This window comes from Diabrotica virgifera, chromosome 2 (assembly GCF_917563875.1).
Source record: "Diabrotica virgifera virgifera chromosome 2, PGI_DIABVI_V3a".
In the NCBI taxonomy this organism is placed as follows: Eukaryota; Metazoa; Arthropoda; class Insecta; order Coleoptera; family Chrysomelidae; genus Diabrotica; species Diabrotica virgifera.
The window spans coordinates 235,383,691-235,408,260 of NC_065444.1; the positions used below are offsets into that span (position 1 = coordinate 235,383,691).

Sequence of the window (24,570 nt, forward strand, 5' to 3'; positions counted from 1 at the left end):
AAATGCAAATACATGACCATAAAACGTCGCAGACTGGAACATCTGGGCCATTTAATGCGTAATTCAAAACTATACGACAAACTTCAAGGTAAGATGCATTGGAAAATAGGTCTAGAAAGAATAAAAATAAATAGCTTGACCAATACTGGGCGTTTTAGGACAACAGACAATAAAATCAAAATAGTTGTGTGTTACTATCTAACATCTGTAACAGACATGTATTATGCGAAGATAAATAATCCTGGATGATAACAATGTAGATTTGTAATTTAAAAAAAAAAGTTGAAACCTCTTTCTTTAGCTTGCTATCGAATATTGACACTTGAGCGATCAAAATTTAAATAAGAAATAGTTAATTATTTATTATTTATTATAAAATCTGTGAAATTTACCTGAAATATTCATGTGTACTGCCAAACAACGTTGAAGCCTACAATAGGGACACCAATTGCGCCTAGTTTTATCTATAATACATTGCCTGTTTCCTGCTGCATGTAAAAATTTACAATTTTTAATAACTAAACGTTTAATACAGAGCACATAACAATCAATTAGATCTACTACTACTACTGCTACTACTACTACTACTATCGGTTTACAGCGTTCTCCGATGCCTTCCGACTCCTAACCGCCATTCTTCTCTTTTTATCCATAGACCTGAAGGGATTTCTCTTTTATGTAGTTATTTTTCAATTCCCTCTCTTCAGCTTCTTCTCGGCCTTCCTCAGAGCCGGATTTAAGGGGGCAGGCTGGGCAACTGCCCGTTGCTCCCACATTCCGGGGGGCCACCATACATACCCAAACTTAAAAAAAATCAGCACATTATTCACATAGAATAATTTTTGTCAATCATTTAACTGTGATATTTCGTTACATGGAAGATTTCATGTTGAAAGGTTTCTCATATTTTTGCCAAATCACGGTCATAAAGAAGATGATATACATATTTAATTATCTAATGACATTTTTGCAAAAAGATGAGATTTATTTGAAAAATTGCAGGGTGCAGTTCTAGGACAACGCGTCAGTTATGAGTGGAAAATACAATGGTGTTCAGGCTAAAATTAGATAATATAATATTTTGGCGTTGTGGATTGCGTATGCCACAAACTCTCTAAATTTAGGTGCAAAAGCTGTAGCTTTATGTATATGTCGTTAATCCCTGTCCATTGCCTTATGTTTCGGAGCCAGGACATTTTCTTGCGTCCTATTCCTCTCTTGCCTTCAGTTTTACCCTGGATTATAAGTTGAAGGAACTGGAATTTTTAGTTTCGCATGATGTGACCCAAATACGCCGTTTTTTTTACAGGGATTCTGTCATCTGACATTACCTGTACATGGCCGTACCATATGAGTTGGTTTGTTTTTATGTCATCAATTATTGTATGTGTGACTCCCATCATTTGTCGTATTCTCTCATTCGCTACTTATCCGATTTCTTCTTGATTTGGCTTTTTCCCTTCTCCAAAAGTCATCTTTGTTTCAGTGGACAAACTTCACTACCATATTATGTGATTATACTTTTAAGTATGGTATTGTAATATTAATATGAGCAGTTTGTTCGCCTTAGACATTGTTTGGTGCCATAAAATGCCGTTCATTATGGATATGTCTTTTCTACCCTGTATGTATTGCAGCATCGAGTGTTCCATCTTGATTTATGTTCATGCCCAGGTACTTGTAATCATCACAGTGTTTAATTTCTACCCCATCGTCTAATGTAATGGACTGCTTTGTTCCTCCAATACACATGGCTTCAGTTTTGTTACTGTAGACTTCGAGACCCCATTTGTTATATTTTTCTATTAGCTTCCGCATCATGTAGCTCAAGTCGACATGATCCTCAGCAATTAGAATTTGGAATTTGATCTGATTTTGGATTTGATCAGTAAATATATCTTATTGAAATAAATCACATATATGATACAAAAAAAACAGCAAATAAAGTCTGAATACAGATTCTTGAATTATAAATTATAACTACTTTCTTTTAACTTACAAAGGAAAAAGTTCAAAGTGGTTGGCTATACATTAGTAAAGCAAAAATACAAAGAAGTGTAAAATTGTTAAGGACTTTTCCCTTTAAGTTAAAGGGAAAGTATGACTCCCTTTTAGTTAAAATCCATAAATCCATAATCATCGACATGTCATTTAATTTTAAGGGCGTAGGTGCAAATTTCGCCTCCAATGCTTTTTAAAGGCATTATTTTTTTCGAATCCTGAGAAAACTAATAAATATTTTTGAAAAGTTTAAACTCAGAATGAAATATTACATTTTTACCGAGTTTCGACAGTCCCTTAGAATAAACAAAAAGTTTCTTTTGAATGAGATATTTGAAATTAAAAACCACAGTAAATTTTTTCTTTTTTTTTTTCACCCCTCTAACTTATTAAAATAAACATTATATTTCAGTAACTTTCGGCCCACGGTAATAACATAATCTTTCATTCTGCTTTTAAATTTTTTAAAAATATATATTAGTTTTCTCAGAATAAAAAAAATAATGCATTTAAAGAGCATTGGAGGCGAAATTTTGCGCCTACCTACGCCCTTATATTTATTAGAAATAGTAGATAATAAAAGGTACAAATAATACTAAACAGACTATTTATTTTAACCGAAAAACCGTAATATTACAATATACAAAGAAATTAAGATACGTGTTTCTACAACGAGATATTCTTCTAGACTACTGTATCGAACGCAGAACTAACACTAACATACAGTTCTGACATTCACATCCCTTGTAACATGTGCAACCTTAGGTAAGAGTTTATCGCCCTAATGCATTCGGAGAATTGGCCCACCCATGAAGGAAGACCCCACATGTGTATTATAACACTTAACAAAAATAATAAAGTTGAATTCCAACATCCCCTCGCAACTAAAATTATTTTTGAATTAGTCAAACAGACCCCCTTTACTACTTAAGTACTCTAACTTAACCCTATTCAGCGGCTTAGTCAACATATAGTCTATCATATCCTCGGTAGGACAATACCTAAAGTTAACAACCCCTTTTTCTATATAACTAATTCCGGCTCTAAACCCACAAATTCCTTTATAACCTGTTTTAACCAAATTGCTTCCTGACATCCTTCAGCCAACGTTATGTACTCTGCTTCAGTTGATGATAGAGACACGCAATTCTGTTTTCTACATCCCCAATTTATAGGCGAACCCCGTAATAAAAATATATACCCGCTATTTGATTTTCAGTTCCCCTTGTCTTCTGCCCAGTCAGCGTCTGCATAGCCGTATAATGCACTATCTGTCCCTTCTTGTCCTAAAATAAGCTTTTTATATTTACTTTTATTTAAATATCTTAACGCCTTCTTTGCTTCGTTCCAATCTACTTCATTTGGATTTTTATTCTGTTGGCTTAGTATGGTGACGCTTGCCAATATATCCGGTCTAGTATTTACCGCAATATATAATAAACCACCAATCAATTGTTGATATATTTCACTGTTTTTCACCGGCTTTTCTCTGCTAGGCTTATAGTATCCAACATCCAGCGGTATATTGAACTCTTTTCCATCTTTCATCATAAACTTGTTCAGCAATTTGTCAATACAACTGGCCTGATTTAAACTACATATCCCTTTATCGCACATTTCAATCTTCATACCTAAATAATCTTGTAATAATCCCAAACTCCTTATATAAAAATTACATTTTAGTTTCTCTTCAAATATATCAATTATTACCTGTGAATCCTTTGCTGCTATTAAAATGTCATCCACGTATATAAGTACGTAAACCCTTTCATGATTTATTACCTTGATATATAAATATATATCAATATTGCTTTTACAAAAAATTTTCCGTAATGACGTGATTTTCTCTTGCTTCCATTTTTCACTATCACTTCTTTCAAACGCTTCTTTAAAGTTTCTTGGTTCTTCTTCTTGGAATTTTGTCAACTTTGCTATGTAGCGCTCAGGTGGGATACTTTTATTTATTCTGCTAGATCTACGATCACCTGAATTCTCTATATCGAGATCTGTATCTAATTGATAGTTAGAATCACCGTCATCGTCATGGGATTGTTCCCAACTTAAGCTCTCATACGTGTTAGATGTATCCGTAGAATTTTCTATTTCCTCCGTGTTTTCAAAATTTGCAACCTCTTTGTCTTCTACGTCGTTTGGCTCTATTTTTTCCCGTTCCATCATGGACCCAATGGATATTTCCTCACTTTTTGCCTCCTTTTTCTCGACGCATATATTTTTCTTGGAAAACACCACACTACGGCTAATTGTAATACGTTCTGTATCTACATTTAACAATCTATACGCTTTTGATTCATCAGAGTAACCTACAAATATCAGTGACTCACCTTTTGTGTGGCTATAAACCGTAGACCCAAATATTTGCAAATTCGACACATTTGGTGTTACTTTATGCCACAATTCATAGGGCGTTTTTTCTTTCGACTTAGTAGGTAATCGATTTTGCAAATAATTGGCTGTCACTATCGCTTCCCCCCAAAATTTCTTTGCTACACCCGCATCGATTAACATGCACCTAGCCATTTCAACTAGAGATCGATTCTTTCTCTCTGCAACCCCGTTTTGTTCTGGAGAGTACCCCGCTGTATATTGAATTTTTATACCTTTACCCTTTAAAAATTCCCTTAAATTATTATTTACGTACTCGCCACCCCTATCCGACCTAATTACTTTTGGAACCCTACCTAACTGATTACTCGCAAATTCTATAAACTCTTTTATACATTTTACCGCTTCATTTTTATGATTTAATAAATATATAGTTGTATATCTAGAAAAATCATCAATTAAAGTCAAAATATAACGTTTACCCCCTGGAGTAACAGTCTTCATGGGCCCGCAAATATCCGAATGTAGTAAGTCAAGAATATTAAATGTATTGCTATGAGAAAATTTTGGAAAACTCTTACGTAAAATTTTACCTTTCATACAGCATTCACAAGTTTCCCTAATCCTACAGTCTGTCATATCAATCCCGACTGCCATTTTCTTTTCCATTAAGTGTTTGACTGCATCCATGTCCCTGTGTCCAAACCGTCTATGCCATGCATGTTGACAGTTGCTGAAGTGCTCCACAGCACTGAATCCATGGTCCACAGTTGAAAGTTTGTATAAGTCCGGTGAAGGCACCGCACTCGCGACGACTTTTCCGTGTAAAGCGATTTTACACTCGTTTTTATCGAATTGCACATTATGTCCCGCACTTGTTAGCTTTTTCACCGAAAGCAGATTTGAGTCTAATCCCGGCACATACAACACTTCGTCGATTTTTAAATTTTCCACTCCCGATCCAGTCACGCACTCAATAAGTCCTGTCCCTATACCCTGAACCTCGGAGTATTGCCCTTTCTCCGCCAAACTTACAACGCCCTTTCTGCTACCGTCAAATTGGGTATAGAATCCTTTGTAATTAACCATGTGGCTCGAAGCTCCTGAGTCCACATACCACGAAGCAGAATCCCTTTTTCCGTCCCTTGAGCTATAATTGACCATAAAACATGCATCATCAGTACCTTCAGTGACTTTATTGGCCTTTTCCTTCTTAAACGCTTTGTACTTAAAGCAATCTCGTTTAAAATGGCCCTTCCGGTTACAAAAATAACACTGCCTTGCTTCTGCCCTTGCAGTACCATTATTTTTGTTACCCTCGTATACTGACTTCATCACCGACTCCTCCTGATTTCTTCCCAAAGCTCCCTGACGTCTCCTGTACTCATCTATTAATTTACTCGTAATAAATTCTAGAGTAAATTCACTCGATGGCCTACTTTCCAGCGCTGTAATCAAAAAACTGTATGAGTCTGGAAGACTTCCCAGCAAAATTCCTGCTGAGAACCTGTCCTTAATTTCTTCCCCTAAGGCGGCCAGTTTATTCAACGATTCTAGGAATAAACTAATGTGTGCTTCCATATCACCATTCTCCTCTAGCGATAGCCTACAGATTTGCTTTAACAAAAACACCATACTAGACAAACTTGATTTCTGATGATACTCCCTTAGCGCTATCCACGCATCGCGCGCGAATTCCCTGTTCCGGATATGCACTAATTGATTAACGTCAACAAGTAAGGCTATAGTTGACAAAGCCTTATCATTTTGTTTTTTCCAAGAACTGCTTCAATCTGCTTCTAATGGTAACTCACTCGAAACTATTTCCCATAGATCAGCATTGATGAGTAACATTTTCACTAAATAACTCCAAAATTGATAGTTCTTGCCGTTCAACTTTTCGACGTTATATTTCGCACTCTCCGCCATTATGTATTCGGTTAACACGAAAATTTCGCGACTGTACACTTTTAATTATTATCTTAATACAGGTGAGCTAACAACGTAACTGAGCCCAGAACCTATTAGAAATAGTAGATAATAAAAGGTACAAATAATACTAAACAGACTATTTATTTTAACCGAAAAACCGTAATATTACAATATACAAAGAAATTAAGATACGTGTTTCTACAACGAGATATTCTTCTAGACTACTGTATCGAACGCAGAACTAACACTAACATACAGTTCTGACATTCACATCCCTTGTAACATGTGCAACCTTAGGTAAGAGTTTATCGCCCTAATGCATTCGGAGAATTGGCCCACCCATGAAGGAAGACCCCACATGTGTATTATAACACTTAACAAAAATAATAAAGTTGAATTCCAACAATATTAAACACTACCTATGGGTTTTGAGCGCGAAGACTGGATAGATTAAGTAGATCAGAAGCCGTGTTCATGCTAACATTCGGTCCCAAGACCTGATAAAAGAGGAGAATTGATGGGCCAAGTTAGCAACCTACACATTATGAATCAGAATAAGGCTTAATTAAAGAACTGATAAAGCCTCGCAATCCTACGCAATCTCATGATGATAAAGCATGCAAGGACAGGGAAAACGTGAAGAAAAATTAAGCATAAAATCAATTGGCAACATAGGACATCACTTCTTTCAACACAAATGACCAGGAAATAGTAGAAGAATTGATAAATAAAAACATAGACATAAATAATACTTTTAATACCGGTTTAATACAATAAGAGAAAGTTTTCCTCTAATAAAATTAAGAATAATATTAAAATAAATCTTTTATTAAGTCCAATTTTCTGATAACACCTTTGAGGTGTCGATAATTTACAAACGATACGTTTTCTAGCAAAACTGTTATTTATTTTTACATATTAGTTTTAGTTTACTCCTAACAGAGTAGGTGGGACTAAGTTTTCCTTGAATATTTGCCATGCTGAGAAGGTAGGAACTTATGCAATTCTCAGATCTCCCCTAGCCTTCTTTGCCTCAGTATTTGTATGGTTTACTAATTAAAAAAACCGCGAAGGCGTTTCCAGAAAATTGGTCTCAATAAAAGTTTTTTTTTTAAAAAAACCTATACAGAAGTAAAAACTTCAAATTGTATTTTGGTATAAAATAGTTTATTTAAAACTTCTAAAAGTCATCCACATGGATTGCAAAACGTTTTCGTTCTGAACAGAACATCTTCAGTGCATTCCGCAAAGTAGTTGTAACTAGCACACCAATGAAGGTGGTAACTTCAAAATATATGGCTTACATTATACCTTATGAAGTAAGATACATTATGAAGATTATACCTTACTCATAAGGTATAATGTAAGCCATATATTTTGAAGTTACCACCTTCATTGGTGTGCTAGTTACAACTACTTTGCGGAATGCACTGAAGATGTTCTGTTCAGAACGAAAACGTTTTGCAATCCATGTGGATGACTTTTAGAAGTTTTAAATAAACTATTTTATACCAAAATACAATTTGAAGTTTTTACTGCTGTATAGGTTTTTTAAACTATGGTATACAGCCAACTCTTGGGATTTTTCCATTGATTTTATTTTTTTTTTTTTTAAAGTTATTTTTAATTATATTAGGGTAAGCGAAAGGCCACACGGGCGATAATTTACGGGGCCGTAACCATTACCCATTAGTTGACTAACTCCTCCACCAATTGTAGATGAAATAGGAGTTAGTCAACCAATGCCTCGTTAGGTTTACTGCTCTTACGGCGCCGTAAATTATCGCATCATCGCAATTATCAACAGTTATTTCTTATCCAACAAACTAGTTTTGAATGAAGAGAAATCAAAACATATGATTTTCACGTCAAATAATTTATTAAACCATCAAGCCACTATACAAGCAGCAATAGATAAAACAGACTGCACGAAGTTGCTGGGGTCCTTTTAGACAGTAATTGTAAATGGTCAAACCACATTTTTAATTTGAAATCCAGATTAAGTAGCGCATGTTGTGCATTGAGAATTCTTTCACGTCTCTTTAATACATCAATATTAAAACAGTATACTTTGCCCATTTTTACTCAATAGCCAAATATGGCATTGAAGTCTGGGGTTGTACCTCTGAATTAGAGCAGATATTCGTACTTCAGAAAAGAGCTATTAGGATAATGTATAAAATGAAATTTAGAGATTCTTGTAGAGGCATCTTTAAGGCTGTATGACACTATACATTTTCTTGTATCATTTCTAATATCGTTTCTGATATGTCAAAAAAATGCATAGTGTCATACACAGATACAAGAAACGATATCAGAAACGATACAAGAATTTGAGTCAGACACAGATTCTTGTACAAGAACTGCGCCAATTTCTGCGCAAAGAGCAAAAACGTAAAACCTGCTGGTAAAACATCTAAAATGTCATAATTACTTACTCATAATGGCGGCTGAAATGAAAATGGGATAATGTATTGATGAATTTATTTTGTGTTTTTGTAGGTATTATTTATAAATCTTTTATTGATACTAATATACCGTTTGGTATGGACTACTGGTCTACTAAGAATCATATATTTAGCTCCTAGTAAAGTTCATACTATAAATTTAGGTTTCATGGTGCATAATTTTTTAATAGACGAAAATACAATAGTTCCTAATTTGGATCAAACTGAAGATAATTCTAATGCAAATAATTTAGCACAAATATCAAAACAAAATAAAAACACAAATAATCAACCTCAAACAGTCAACGTAAAATTCTGGTTAACATTAAAATGTTAATTAAAAGTTTATAAATTTTATAAAATCTTCAAAATCAGCTGTAGCTGTAGATGCAGTATGCAGTACTACCATAACGTGACACAGGGTGACAAACAAAATTTCGACCAATCACGTGCCGAATTTCATACAATTTTCGATACAAGAACTTGCATAGTGTCATACAGGGCACAAATGTACGTACAAGAAATGATACAAGAAAATGTATACAAGAAACGATATCAGAAACGATATTAGAAATGATACAAGAAAATGCATAGTGTCATACAGCCTTTAGACAAAACAATATTCTTACAATTCCTGGTCTGTATATATTTTCGTGTATAATGTATCTACATTGCAAAATTTATGAATTTAATAAATTTCAATTTAACCATGTTTAAATGATGAAAGGGTTGCCAATGCGAGTCCATTATACAATTAGATATAGTAATTGAGTCAATAGTCACAATCTTAAGTTTGTATTTTTATTAGTTGTTATATAATCATGGGGCAACCGGTTTCGAGTCTTACAATATATGACTCATCATCAGGCCCAGTACAAAAAAAAGACGTCAGGCCCGACTTGTATTGAGAAGACTTTTGTACTGGGCCTGATGATGAGTCATATATTGTAAGACTCGAAACCGGTTGCCCCATGATTATATAACAACTAATAAAAATACAAACTTAAGATTGCGAGTATTGACTCAATTATTATATTCAATTGTTAACTATTTTTATTCAACAAGATTCACAGACAATCACTTTGTGCTTCCACAACATCGTTCTGTTTTGTTTGAAGGTAGCACACATTATGCAGCCACAAGTTTCTTTAACAAATTACCAAAGATAGGTATACGAATGAATTTACATCAGCCAAACTTTCGTAGGTGTTAAACCTAATTCATTCATTTGGTGACGTCAATATACGAACGAAACGATTGAATCCGACATTACTGAAAATATCAGGGTGCAGATGGGACCCTGTCGCGCAATTCGCAGCAAATAAAATAGTCGTATGTTTTTAGGCTTCATTATATTTCGGTTATACATACGCATTTTCAAGGTTCACGGGGTTTTGCACCAACTCTACATCAATACATTTGTGAGCTAGAGCCATATTCTAAAAATAACTTTTAAGTGTGTTTTATCGTATTTATTAATTTATATCCTTTTAAGATGTATGTCTGTAAATTTGACTTGTCTCATACATGTACTTTGTATAATGTCGCATGTGATCAATAAATTTGACTTGACTTGACTATCGCCCGTAGGGCCTTAGCCTAAAACTTCCGCTTGTTGTAAGCAAATGCCGCCACGGCACCCGTATCCCTTTGCCTTGCTGTAATTCGATACTAGCAGTCGGGTTTGTTTTGATTCATTCAAAGAAAGTCGTCTTTACACTCTCTGATGAAAGCTATTGTGTTTGAAACCGGTAAGGGCGTTGATGACGCTCTGTGAATGAATTGAAATATAAGACGTCTCTAGTTTTCGTTTTACTGCAAAAGTGTTATTTATTTCTATCAGGTTACTCCTAATTTTTGCCATGCTGGGCAGGCAGGAAGTGAGATACAATTCTTAGATCTCCCCTAACCTTCTTTGACCCAGTATTCGTATGGTTTTCAAATTATAGAAACCACGAAAGCGTTACCAGAAATTTGGCCTAAATCAAAGTTCTTTTTTAATAACTATTATTTTAAATTTTATTAGAGTAAAACGATCGTTTGAAAAATATAGACATTTTTGCAATCCAAGACACAAAGAAGAGAAGTAGGTAGGTAAAGTATCTAGGTATATCCATAAAAAATTTAAAAATAACATAAATATTTGCCGTTCTATTTCCAATAGAACAATACGCATGGAAATCACCGTAACATCACTGTAACAAGACATCTCGTAACGCAACAGTTCGTAACCTCACAATTGGTAACGGATATTTCGTAACCGTGACAGTTCGTAACGGCGGCAATTCGTAATGGCTACAATTAGTTACTATACATTATATTCGGAACGGCACAGAGCGTAACGTCGAAATTGAATTACTCTCTTTATTTTTGTTAACGTGGAAACCAACTTTTATTAGCTACAATTGAATTTGATGATTCGTGGTAAATTAATTCGAAATATTGTCTTTGATATAATGGCGAATGTATCGCTATTAAAGATATACATAATAATATGTACATAATATACTTACCTATGCAAGTATAGGAAACATTCTTTCTTATACTCCTTTTAAAGAAACATGAACATCCATCGCAACAATAGACTCCGTAATGCTTTCCGAAAGATCTGTCTCCACAAACTCTACACGGCACAGGAGAGGGCAGTGTACGGCCTATTTAAGATAAATAATTTAGAAATGATTTTAATATTTATTTGTAATGTATGTATGTATAAATATAAATCAAGATAAACAACTTTTCTGTTTTTAGAACGATCTTTAGCGGAATATTGGAGCGGTCTTCAAAATAGACATAAGAATATAAGAGGACCAGATAGTGATACTACTGTAATTGATTATCCAGGGGAAAATAGACAGTAAGCGAGGGCCAGGCAGGAGAAGACACTCGTGGCTCCAAAATCTGCGGAAGTGCTTCGGGCTCACATCGGTCGAACTATTCAAAAGTGCCGTAAGCAAGATCAGAATTGCCATGTTCATAGCCAACGTTCGCAACAAGCAGGGCGCTGGAAGAAGAAGATAGTGATACAGACTATTTCGTTGTAAAATCCAAGCTCAGAATCAAACTATTTGCACGAACAATAGATAAGCAATAAGAAATGAACTTTTGGTTTTGAAAATAAATGAAAATGAAAGTGATAAGAAAAATCATACAAGAAAAAGACGAAAAAATGTTTTTATCCAAAAGCTGAAAACATCTTAAAGAAAATAAACATTAATAAGTCATGTTCTCAAATTATTCTTGAAAATAATACATGGTCGTATAAATAAAAAACTGGTAGAAGAATAGTGCGATATGATAGAAGATGATAGATAGTCAGTTTGAATTCAGAAACGGACTAGGAACAAAAAAGGATTAATACAAAGAAGAAAATAAATATACAAACAAACACATATTAGGAAGATATACCGATAGGAACAGTTGATAAATACAAATACCTGGGAATCTGAATATCAAAAAATAAGATTTTAAGGCTGGAAAATCAATACAAACAAAACAGAATAGCTGGATAATCAATATAAATGTTATAGTCAAAGCCCGAATTTCAGGCACTCCTAGGTTTGACTAGGCAATCCTCAGGTCTGACTGACGATCTTAGTCAAAGCCCGAAATAAATTACAGTTTCGGCCTTTGACTAGTCAAACCTAGGAGAGACTAAGTTGGTCAGGCAAAGGTTGAAATTTAATTTGATGAAATCGGTTTTTGACTACTCAGACCCCGATCAGCTATTAATATAAAATGAGGTAAAGTGTTTATTCTCACATGTTGAAGCATTATGGCATTTAGAGTGGCACAATACGTTAAACTTTTTAAACGTTTAAAGAGCATTTCTTATTGCAGTAGCATTTTATAAAGCCTTGTCCTCAAATTTTAGAATGTTTTGTACTAATTTCTCTTAGAGACAGCTTAAAGTCTGGAACATCTTCGAAATTAAGAAAATTCTGTTTGCATTCTCTTATTTGATTTCTTGAAACAAGTTTGTTTATTGTTCCCTATTTCGTATCAACTCTATATAAACCGTCAATTGTTTTATCTTGTGTGATAATCAAAATATTTCGAGCATCTCCTTTGGCTCAATCAAAGCTGGGGATAGGTATTGTTATAGTTTTTCCGATCGAAATTGGAGGAATTTTTTTTTCACTTAATTGTTTCTTAGCATTAGCCTCGGCATGAAGACCTTCAATCGCCTTTCCTATATTTATTTTAATTTTTTCTGTCTGTGTAACAATATCTATCCCCAGCTTTGATATAGCCAAAGGAGATGCTCGAAATATTTTGGGTATCATAAAAACTAAAACAATTGACGGTTTATATAGAGTTGGTACGAAATACGGAACATATAAACAATAAACAATAAACATATAACAATAAACTTTCTTTTTTTAAGAAATCAAATAAGAGAATGCAAAGAGAATTTTCTTAATTTCGAAGATGTTCCAGACGTTAAGCTGTCTCTAAGAGAACTTAGTACAAAAGATTCTAAATTTGGAGGACAATATAAGAATAATAAACATTAAAATTAAAAAATGAAGTTTTATTAAACCTATTCTAACAAATTACGACATTTTAATAGCTGATCGGTGTTTGACCAGTCAAACCCCGATTTCATAAAATTAAATTTCGACCTTTGCCTGACCAACTTAGTCTCTCCTAGGTTTGACTAGTCAAAGGCCGAAACTGTAATTTATTTCGGGCTTTGACTAAGATCGTCAGTCAGACCTGAGGATTGTCTAGTCAAACCTAGGAGTGCCTGAAATTCGAGCTTTGACTATAACATAAACAAAACAGAATTTAAATACCTAGGGTAATAGCAAAGGAAGGAGTATCGAAACGGGATATTCAGAAGAAAATACAACCGGGCCGAAATGTGATACAAATACTAATCTTGTTACTTTGGTCTTTTAAAATTAGTTTACAAACCAAGATGACAATCTACATGTCGGTTGTAGATAATTTTGTCATATGGATTTGAATATTGGCAAATGGAGATGAAAGATAAGATAAAACTGGAAGTATGTAGTAGAAATGGACTAACTAATAAGAGCATGTCGGATATCTAGACTTGATCGCATCCCAAATGAAGAAATAAGAAGAAGAATAGGAAGTATCTACAATACCGTAGATACAATAGAATACAAGCAGCTTTTATGGTACGGGCATGTAATGTGAATGAATGCTAAACGATGGCCCAAAACAGGCATTAAACTATGTTCCATGGATTAGAAGAAGGAGAGGAAGACCAGTATTAGAATGGTAAGAAGAAATGCTAAGATTGTTGATTCGAGGAAAGATAAGAGGAGGAATCACTCGGTATTGGATGAAGAAGAGTGTCATGGTTGAAAAATTAAAAGGATTAGTAGGATTAGATTTTAGAGCAGTGGTAGATAAAGTAAAGATAGTGATGATGATGTCCAATCTCTGATTGGGAGACAGCATTTAAAAATGAAGAAAGTATTGTATAAATATGGATCTGTTATGGCTTATATAAATTACTAATTTAATAAATACTACTTCTACTACATTTTTAAATAACCAAAAAAAGTAAAACATGTTAAATACACTCAGGTGCAAAAAATCGATCCACTTAAAAATTTGGTCACTTTTGATGGTCGAATTTCCTAAACCTGTTGTCCGATTTAAGTGATTTTTCTACCGTGTTATAGCCTTATTCATTAACAATATCGCTGTAATAATATTGTTGCTAGACAGGTAAACTGTCATTGTATACCGGGTGTACGAATCAAACTATGTTTTTTTCTCAAAGTTCGCATCACCCTCTGGACTATTTTAGCATTTATAAAATACTGAAATTAAGGTGATACAGTAGCGATCAACAGGTAGCCAAAACGCGTTCCAAGATTGCGGCTGTAATTTTGAATATTTTTTCGAGATATTTGGCACACGTATTCGTAATATAATAAAGAATGGCGGTACATATACAATATGTATATACATACATGTATACATATCGTAATAATGGCGGTACAATATGTGGAAATTACTCTGTAATTAAATACAATATTAAAAAAACCAGCCTGTACCGCCATTAAGAAGAACAAAAAAATACACTTTCTTCAAATAAACTTTTTTATCCGATGCCTAGATTTTGTGTCATTTTGGAACTACTAATGAAATAAAAAATTTTAGTAGTTCCAAAATGACCCAAAATCTAGGCATCGGATAAAAACGTTTATTTGAAGAAAGTGTATTTTTTGTTCTTCTTAATGGCGGTACAGGCTCGTTTTTTTAATATTTTATTTAATTACAGAGTAATTTCCACATATTAATATATTTTTAAAATTCGGCTCTGTACCGCCATTCTTTATTATATTACGAATAAGCGTGCCAAATATCTCGAAAAAATATTAAAAATTACAGCCGCAATCTTGGAACGCGTTTTCGCTACCTGTTGATCGCTACTGTTTCCTCTTAAAACCCAACTATAGCCTCAAGTTTTCTTAACATTCTGTTTTTAGATTCATTCGCTTATGTTGGATAATAAAAAAGTTAGGTACTTTAACAACTGGCCATGTTCGTCATCAGTACAGGGTGTTTCTAAATAAGTGCGACAAACTTTAATGGGTAATTATTTTACATGAGAAAATAATGACAGTTTGCTTTATAATCATACGTCCGCAAACGCTTCGTTTCCGAGATACGGGATGTTCAATTTTTTTTTACAAACTGACGATTTATTTATTGCTTTAAAACCAGTTGAGATATGCAAATGAAATTTGGTGGGTTTTAAGACGTAGTTATTGCACATTTTTGACATACAATTAAGAATTTTATATTCACCATTGGCTTGTATACGGGTAATATGATCGGTGATAATACCCGTTTGCGCGCCAATGGTGAATATTAAATTCAAATTGTATTAAATTTAATTGTTTTAAGTTTGTAAAAAAAATTGAACATCCCGTATCTCGGAAACGAAGCGTTTGCGGACGTATGATTATAAAGCAAACTTTCTCATGTAAAATTACCCCTTAAAGTTTGTCGCACTTATTTAGAAACACCCTGTACTGATGAAGAATATGACCAGTTGTTAAAGTACCTAACTTTTTTATTATCCAACATAAGCGAATGAATCTAAAAACAGAATGTTAAGAAGACCTGAGGCTATAGTAGGGTTTTAATTTCAGTATTTTATAAATGCTAGAATAGTCCACAGGGTGATGCGAACTTTGAGAAAAAAACACAGTTTGATTCGTACACCCAGTACTCAATGACAGTTTACCTGTCTAGCAACAATATTATTACAGCGATATTGTTAATGAATAAGGCTATAACATGGTAAAAAAATCACTTAAATCGGACAACTGGTTTAGGAAATTCGTGACATCAAATTGACCAATTTTTTAAGTGGATCGATTTTTTTGCACCCGAGTGTATATAATATACAGTGCGCTTGAATAAGTATCCCCCTTTTTAACTTATTTATTTTTAGCTCGGACGGGTCGATTTTTAAAATAATCATGGTATATTAGCAGCGGTCCGCAACCTTTTTGATATTGCGACCCCAAAATTAAAAAAAGAGTTATGAGCGACCCCAGAAAAAAATTACTAAATTAACAAGTGCAAAGGTTGGTTCAGGACGAAATTAAGGTAAACTTCAATTATCCTTTATGTTGTACTTAACTGTTTTTATTTTGTAAATTATGTTGAAGAGTTTATTTATTTTGGAAAGTAATTTTAGAGCAAACTATGGATTTAACATAATATTTATGATGGCATTAAATAAGACAAGCAATTATTTTAACATTTTATTAAAAAAAAATAGGTACATATACGTAAGTTTACAAACTAATGTGAACCTTGTGCTTGCGCACTTGCAGTCAGTATATTAATTCTTGGTGATATTATCAGAAAGAGACACCCTCAAATCAGGTTCTACGTTAAGTCTGGAGCGATATTTTGTTTTTATAGCAGTCAATGTGGAGAAAGCTGTCTCGCACAGGTATGTAAATGCGAATGGCAGAAATTTCAGCAGAGATGTTTTGTATAACAGTAGATATTCATTTTCCATCATTATCCAGAACTTGGATAGATCCGTGGTTTTGAAAATAGATCGAAGGCTTTCATCGGACAATAAATCGATCATCTGTTCCTTTTCTTTTAAGTTCATCTTCACAGTGTTAAGTATCACAAGTGAATGGATTAATTATCCATTGAAACAATAATAAAATTATTTTTTCAATTTAATTGTGGCTTATTTCCCATCTAAATAATTAATCATAAAAATGCCACAAGGAAATAGCTTCAGAACAATATCCATTGGTCGCCGTGTGACGTATCTGGGAATCGTATTACCAAGTCTTACTTAAGGCTGGTAAGATGCATGATGATTTTGGTTTTAATTTCTTCTTCGAGCTTTATATTGATTTCTTCAGAAAATTTCTCCGAACATACAAACATCCCGTAGTTTTCAGCACTGATTTCGTCTATCCACAAACTTATTTTCCTACAAATTGACTTTTTTACTTTTTTGACGACCCCATAAAAATCTTTCGCGACCCCACACGGGGTCGCGACCCCAGGGTGCGGACCGCAGTATTATAGCATCACTGTTTCGAACTTTACGCGATCCCTCTTCAGGTGACAGGCTTAACTTTGATTCTTTTAAATGGGAAAGTACATCATATGATACCTCATTTAAAATCATTTGAAATACTGAATACAAAAATGGATAATACTTTAGTCCTATTTGAGAGCGTAGGCGCAAAATTTCGGTCGAATTATTTTTAAATGCATTCATTTTTTATTTCAAATCCTGAGAAAACTAATAAGTATTTTTGAAAAATGTAAACGCATAGACGGTAGAGAGTCCCTAAGAACTTCTATAATGTTTATTTTAATAAGTCACAGGGGTGAAAAAAGAGAAAATTTAGTCTTATTTTTAATTTCAAATGTATTATTCAAAAGAAACTTTTTGTTTAGTCTAAGGAACTTTATGTCCTCCGTAATAATCTAATCTTTCATTCTGAGTTTAAATTTTTCAAAAATACTTATTAGTTTTCTCAGAATTCAAAAAAATGAATGCGTTTAAAAAGAATTCGACAGAAATTTTGTGCCTACGCTCTCAAATATAAGTAAAGTATTATACATTTTCGTAATCAGCATTTTAAAAGCTTTTAAATGAGGTATCACATCGTGTACTTTACCATTTAAAAAAGTCAAAGTTCTGCCTCTCACCTGAAGAGGGATCGCGTAAAGTTCGAAACGTTGATGGTATAATATACTACGATTATTTTAAAAATCGACCTGTCCGAGTTTCTCGCTTATGTGCGAAAAATAAATAAGTTAATAAGGGGGGTAACACTTATTCCAGCGCACTGTATAATAAATAATAAGACTCACCCATAGTTCTCCACATTTACACTACTTTCCGCAGTCTTAACAAAAATAACCAGTGCCTATAACGCCGCTCTGATTTTATATCATTTTCTTGATTGTTGATTGACAGGTAGTTCTTTACGGAGACCCTTTACCAATGTTTGTTGCCCACCCCATACAGCACGTGGCTTTTTGACGGCACTTACGATTTCACAATATATGTCAATTTAATATTTGATGAGGTTAAAAACAGTGATCAGAAGTTTATGTAGTAATTGTTACATTCAGAAAGTTAAATAAAAAAGTTAGTGGTGCTGCATGTACAGAGTAGCTCTGATTTTTATGTTACATTTTAAAACTGAATTTTTGTTCAAGATTCAACGCTATAATCTATGATTCGTAACCGTAACGTAAGCACGTTTTATAATTTTGTCTTTCGCGTTTTCGTTTTTTGTATACATGTTATAGTTAAACCTCGAAGTTCGGGCGCTCCTAGGTTTGATTAATTATGCTGCTGCCCAAGTGCCCTTGGCCAACATATTATTTAAATAGTATGGTCTCTCAATGCACGTTAATTCTCCTACAAGCATTACATCTACCAGAATCAATTATATTGTCTCAGATTTCTCACTAATTGACGTCTGCTCTACAGTTATTAATACAAGACTATCTGATTATGAAGCAGTGTATACGAAGTTTAACATCTTCAGCAAACCCTCCTCGAAAACCCGACGTTTAGGAAGGATCTTTTCCGCTCAGAATTTTCTTAAATTCCATAATTTATGCTTAACTTTTGAGTGGCGATTTCCTTCTATGGACGTGGACTATAATTTCAGTGTTTTTCTAGATAAGCTTCTCTGTATCTTCAATAAGGCATTTCCGTTAATTACAATTAAACCAAAACATCGCAAACATCGCAAAACATGGGTTACTAATGGTATAGGTAAAGGTATTCGCATATCAGCCAAGAATATGCGTTCACTACTATACATCAAGAAATTTACTACCAACGTTTCTGTCACTGAATATATCACGAACTACAGGGCAAAGTATATAAAACTTATCAAATCAGCTAAAAAAGCCTACTATCAAAATCGTACTAAGCAAAAATAGGAATGAATGGAGAAAAATTGTAGAAGATGCTAGGTCACACAGTTGTAAAACCAAAATATTAATTCGGATTGATTCACCGAGACAAACGAATCGGAAGAGCCCAAAGAGGGTGGCAATCACTCCACTAGGAGTGTAGATGCCATGATGATGATGATCAAAATCATCTGGGAAGCTCTAAAAGTGTTGCAAAAGAAACTTGGTTCATAATAAACGATCTTCGAAATTAAACTCACACAGCACTTACATTTTCCCTTCCAAACCCTGAAAGTCTAAACGCATACTTCGTTAATGTGAGTAAAAATATAACACGAACTATTCCATTTCCTATCTTCCTAATTCAAGAAAGGTCTCGAATTCATTATTTTTAAGACCAGTCGATAACTCTGAACTGATCAGAATAATCAATAGTATCAAAAGCAAATCATTCTGTAGTACTGATGGACTATCTATAAAAATTTTCTCTAATCTCACAGAAAATGTGTTGGAAATCCTCGTCTCGCTAATTAATGATTCCTTCGAAAAAGGTAAATTTCCAGAGTCCTCTTGATAAGGGTGGTGAAAAATATAATGCTTGCAACTATAGACCTATTGCCTTACTACCGGTGCTCTCCAAAATTATTAAGAGACTCATTAAAACTCGACTTATGTCCTTTCTCGCTGATACAACATTTTATCACAAAATCAATTCGGCTTTTTAACTAATAAATGTACCACTGATGCCATGTTTTCTGTACTACATGAGGTATACCAAGCACTAAACAAACAATAATCTTTATACTGCCACTGTTTTCTGTGACTATGTCAAAGCTTTTGATTGAGTAAATTACGATATTTTGATAAAAAAAACCCAATTTTTACGGAATTCGAGGTATTTCTTTGAATTGGTTCCAATCCTACTCGGATAATAGGAAACAACTGGTTATAGCAAATGATACTGACTCAAGTCTCAAAAATATTATATGTGGTATATCACAAAGTTCAGTATTGGGTCCTCTACTTTCCCTTATCTTTATAAATGACATCACTAATTTAAAAATCGATGGAAAAAATTTTCTTTTTGCTGATGATACCAGTATTACTTGGAGCAACTCAACTATTGCAACTCTTCATGCAACTACAACTTCGGATCTACTGACGATAAAGACCTGGTCTGACTCTAATCTACTCTCTTTTAACGTGGATAAGACAGTAGCATTATCCTATAAAGGAGCTCTTCAACCTTTGCCTCTTAATAACAGCCAGATCAGTACCGTTGATTCTGTAAAATTTCTTGGTATTTTTTAGACAGCAACCTCGAATGGTCCCTTCATATCGATTCGTTAAGTAAGAGACTCGCCTGAGCTTGCTATGCAATAAGATCTATTTCAAATGAAATTAATTTAGCATCTTCTAAAATAACATATTTTTCGTTGTTCGAGTCTCATCTTCGATATGGTCTTCCTTTTTGGGGTTCTTATACAGCTGCTCTATCTGATGTTATGTTTAAATTGCAAAAAAGAGCAATAAGATATCTGTTTGGCCTCATAAAAACTACACATTGCAGAAGTTACTCCAGAGATCACAGTATTGTAACACTTCCATCTTTATATATTCTAGAAACGGTTTGTTTAATTCATAAACACCTTCATGTCTTTTCAGCAAGGCCTAATCACCTCTACTCCACCAGAAATTCAACCTTTGATATTTATTTACCGATCATGTCCATTGAGTTAGTAAAGAAATTTATATTATATTCGGCAAAAACCTATACAACCATCTCCCATTACAACTTAAATCGGCAACATATTTCCCAAAGTTCCGTAAAATGACAAAAACCTATCTATTTAAAAGACCATATTATTTAATAGAAGAATTTCTTAATGAGTAACTAAGTAACTTGGGTTTCATATGCAACAGCTTAAACTTATTAGTTCCTATACTAAATTTACCATCAAGATGCAGCAGAAATAAACAAACCAAGACACGTTAAATGCTTACAATGTATAAACTTTGGAAATCATGATTTGCGATTTACATTGTACATACATTGTAAATTATGAGCCGGGAGTGCTCCTAGTAGCATTTAACGTGTCTTGGTTTGTTTATTTCTACTGCATCTTAATTGTAAATTTAATGTAATGTTGTATTTTATTTGTTTTATGTTTAATTTGCCATTTATATAAATTTTGCAATATATTGTTTTTGTTTTTGCTTTATTTTAATACTCTTATGTATATACTGTATATTGACGATTTATCTAATTTTATTGTTATTGTTATTTTTTGACATGTTCGCATGTCGGACTAACGATCTTAGTCAAACCCCCAAAATAAATTCGATTTTCAGCCATTGACTGAAGTGTTTTTAGTCCAACCTAGGAGTGCCTAACTTGTCAGTCAAACATCGAAAGAAAATAATCTGTTTCGGACTTTGTTAAGCCATCCTAGAAGAGACTGACAGATTCGGTCAAAGTAAAAACGCTATCAATTCATCTGGTGAGGAGCAAAATGATACTGATGATACTGTTAAGTGACAACTTCCTCGTTAAGTGCTATAATTTAAGATTTACATAACTATTCATTTCAATAATGTTTCTTTTATAATTTGTAGACTAAATCAATTGTTTTACTATACAGTGCACTACACCGTGTGCGTGCCTTGCTGTTTGCTTTGCCTAGAATCTTAAGAAATTTCATCAAAAAACGTTTTAATTTTTTTTTCTTAAAAAATGTTATTTTAGCTCAAAGGTATGAACTGGTAATGTTATCCTCAACTGTGAAATCGGATAGGTACTTCAATAGGAGAAAAACTAAGGATCATCATACTGAAAAATCTCCTAGACCGTCGTTATTAAAAGAGGAAAAAAATTGTTCAATAATTGAGATTACTTTTTCAGACCTGGTTTGTTGTGTTTGGCAAAAAGAGAGGTCTGGCACATATACGTTCAAAATTTGTAATAATGTTGTAAATATTGTGTGCGCTTACCGCACACTTGGTGTGAAGGCTATATGAAGGCTTCGAAAGTAAAATTACAGGCATGCAGCGTGCATAGACAGAAAATATAAACATAAATAAAAAAAAATGGTGACTAAACGTCTTCATGGTCAAGCTAATGTTATAAAACAATTAACTGAACAAAAATTGTTGGCCAATTACAATCGGAAAAACTGTAACCATATTTATTCCCAGCTTTAATAAAGCTAAAGGAGATGCTTGACATGTTTTGGCTATCATACAAGATAAAATAGCTGACGTTTTATACAGCGTATGATTAAATGTTACATTTGGTCAGTCCTCTTATACAGTGTCGAAGCATGGACATTAAAAATATTCACCATTAATCGTTTGGAGGCCTTTGAAATGTGGCTGCACAGACGTACATTAAAAATAGCATGGACAGCTATGCTGACATATGTGGCAGTTCTTAAGAGAGCAAATGCTACTCCCGAGCTGCTTGATAAAGCAAATGGAGAAAGATGGCCTATTTTGGACACGTATAGTGAGGGGAGACCGATATAATATTCTTCAACGTATTATGATGAGTAAAATCGAAGGACGCAGAGAAATTGGTAGAAAAACTCTTGGTTGGAGAATATCAGGAAGTGGACACTGTGGACAGGTATAAAGAAAGCAGAGCAACTATTTAGAATAGCTCGAGACAGAGACAGTTTCGCCAAGTTAATCGCCAACGTCAAGGGGACTTGATAGGGCACGTTAAGAAGAAGATGGCTGAAACACTGAACAATCAATAAAGTTTTTCGAGGAATCAAATAAAACATGTCAAAAAGAATTGTCTTGTGAAAAGATGTGCCCCACGTCCAGCTGTCATATACTTCTTTAGGCACGAGGGTGAATTTTTATTTTCCCGAGCGCATGCGCACACCGACCGTGTGGTATATTAGTCGCTCAAACGTTATACGGGATCTGATTGGGTGTTAAAATCATCTGTCAATAATTGTTCAATATGGAGATTATGGATAAACGGGATAAGCAAATGTTGTGTATATTAGTTTTTATTGTTGTGATATGTGATGGCAGAGAAAAAAGCAAGTTTATAATTGTAGTGACTTTTTAAATAATTTTTAAAAGCGACAGGTACATAATAATTGTAAATGTTTCAGTATCCTAATAAAAAATTACATAGGTACCTACCTATTTGGAAAATTTAAAATGAACCTACCAAAATAGTATGTACTTAATGCTTTGATTTACGTAATTTGATTACCATCAAAATTTCTATCAATATTTACCTAATATATTGTTATTCCACAAAATATTCCTTTAATTCCACAAAAATTAAACTAATTTGATTAAATTCATATAAGTAATAAACAACTGTCAAAAGTTTATGGTGTAAACGTTCAGTTGGTGTGTATTCCCACATGACAGATACGCGAAGATGGCGCAATGGGAAAGCACTTTGAATTTCGATCGGCGGGATCGACGGGAAGCGGGTTCGATCCCCAATGCAGTTACAATTTTTTTTATTTTTTTTTTATACATTTTATGATTGTAAGTAAATTATTATATAATTTTTTTCAGAAAATACGCATTTAGTTAAAATTTTTGGCAACAACTATTGTTCAGAAATCATTTCTTTGTGGCATTTTTCAATGTGTTTGTGTGTGTTTTGTTCTTTTATTTTTTTAATTTTTGGTATTGTTTTAATAAAAATTCTTGGAAAGTAGAAAGTATTAAAATTAGTTTAATATTTAAATTAAATATAAATAAACTGTTGAAAGTATAGTGATTTCGTTGAAATCATATAATAGAAGTATAACTTCTTACGTGCGTACAAAGTACACACATTATTTTTTTCACAGATTAACTGGGGTAAAGAGAGATCTGAGATGTTTGATATAATTAAAAACAAAAGGTAATGAGTTGTTACTCACTACTCACTAGTCACGATCAAAATTGGTTGTTAAACAAAAAAAGAATGTGTGTGTACTTTGTACGCACGTAAGAAGATATCCTTCTATTATATAGGTAATTTAAACGAAGTAAATATACTTAACAGGTTATTTGTATTTTATTTAAAAATTAAACTAACTTTCTTATCTACCACTTTCAAAAATTTTTATTAAAACAACCAAAAATAAAAAAAATATGAATCGCCCAGGATTCGAACCCGCGTCCTTCCAATCTCGGAGCTAACGCCCTACCAACTACTCCAGCGAGGTCCTTGTAATTGACGTGTAAGTTTCGGATATAATTACACAACACGGCGACAAATAGTGTAAAAATGTTATGCCTACATAATATTTCATTATTTTACTACAGAGAAACACAAATCCAAAAACACAAGAATTATAATAAATAATACATTTACTAAAAACACTAATATATTCTTTTAATGACTTATTTGCACGGTTACAGGTACATACATAACTATCTTGAAAGATTAGCAATGAACTAC

The 24,570-nt window shown here is 33.5% G+C and overlaps 1 protein-coding gene across 1 annotated transcript in view; it reads right to left on the reverse strand.

The window, feature by feature from the left end:
• The window catches only part of LOC126880947 (nuclear receptor subfamily 2 group E member 1), a 31,256-nt gene extending 13,169 nt beyond the window's left edge, over positions 1 to 18,087 (reverse strand). Inside the window, exons 1-3 of the mRNA XM_050645023.1 lie at positions 18,084 to 18,087; positions 11,237 to 11,377; positions 393 to 488 (exon numbers count right to left, since the gene is read on the reverse strand). Of these exons, the coding sequence (XP_050500980.1) occupies positions 393 to 488; positions 11,237 to 11,377; positions 18,084 to 18,087 (241 nt within the window). The remainder of the gene's footprint in view (positions 1 to 392; positions 489 to 11,236; positions 11,378 to 18,083) is intronic.
• Between the last annotated feature and the right edge of the window lie 6,483 nt (positions 18,088 to 24,570).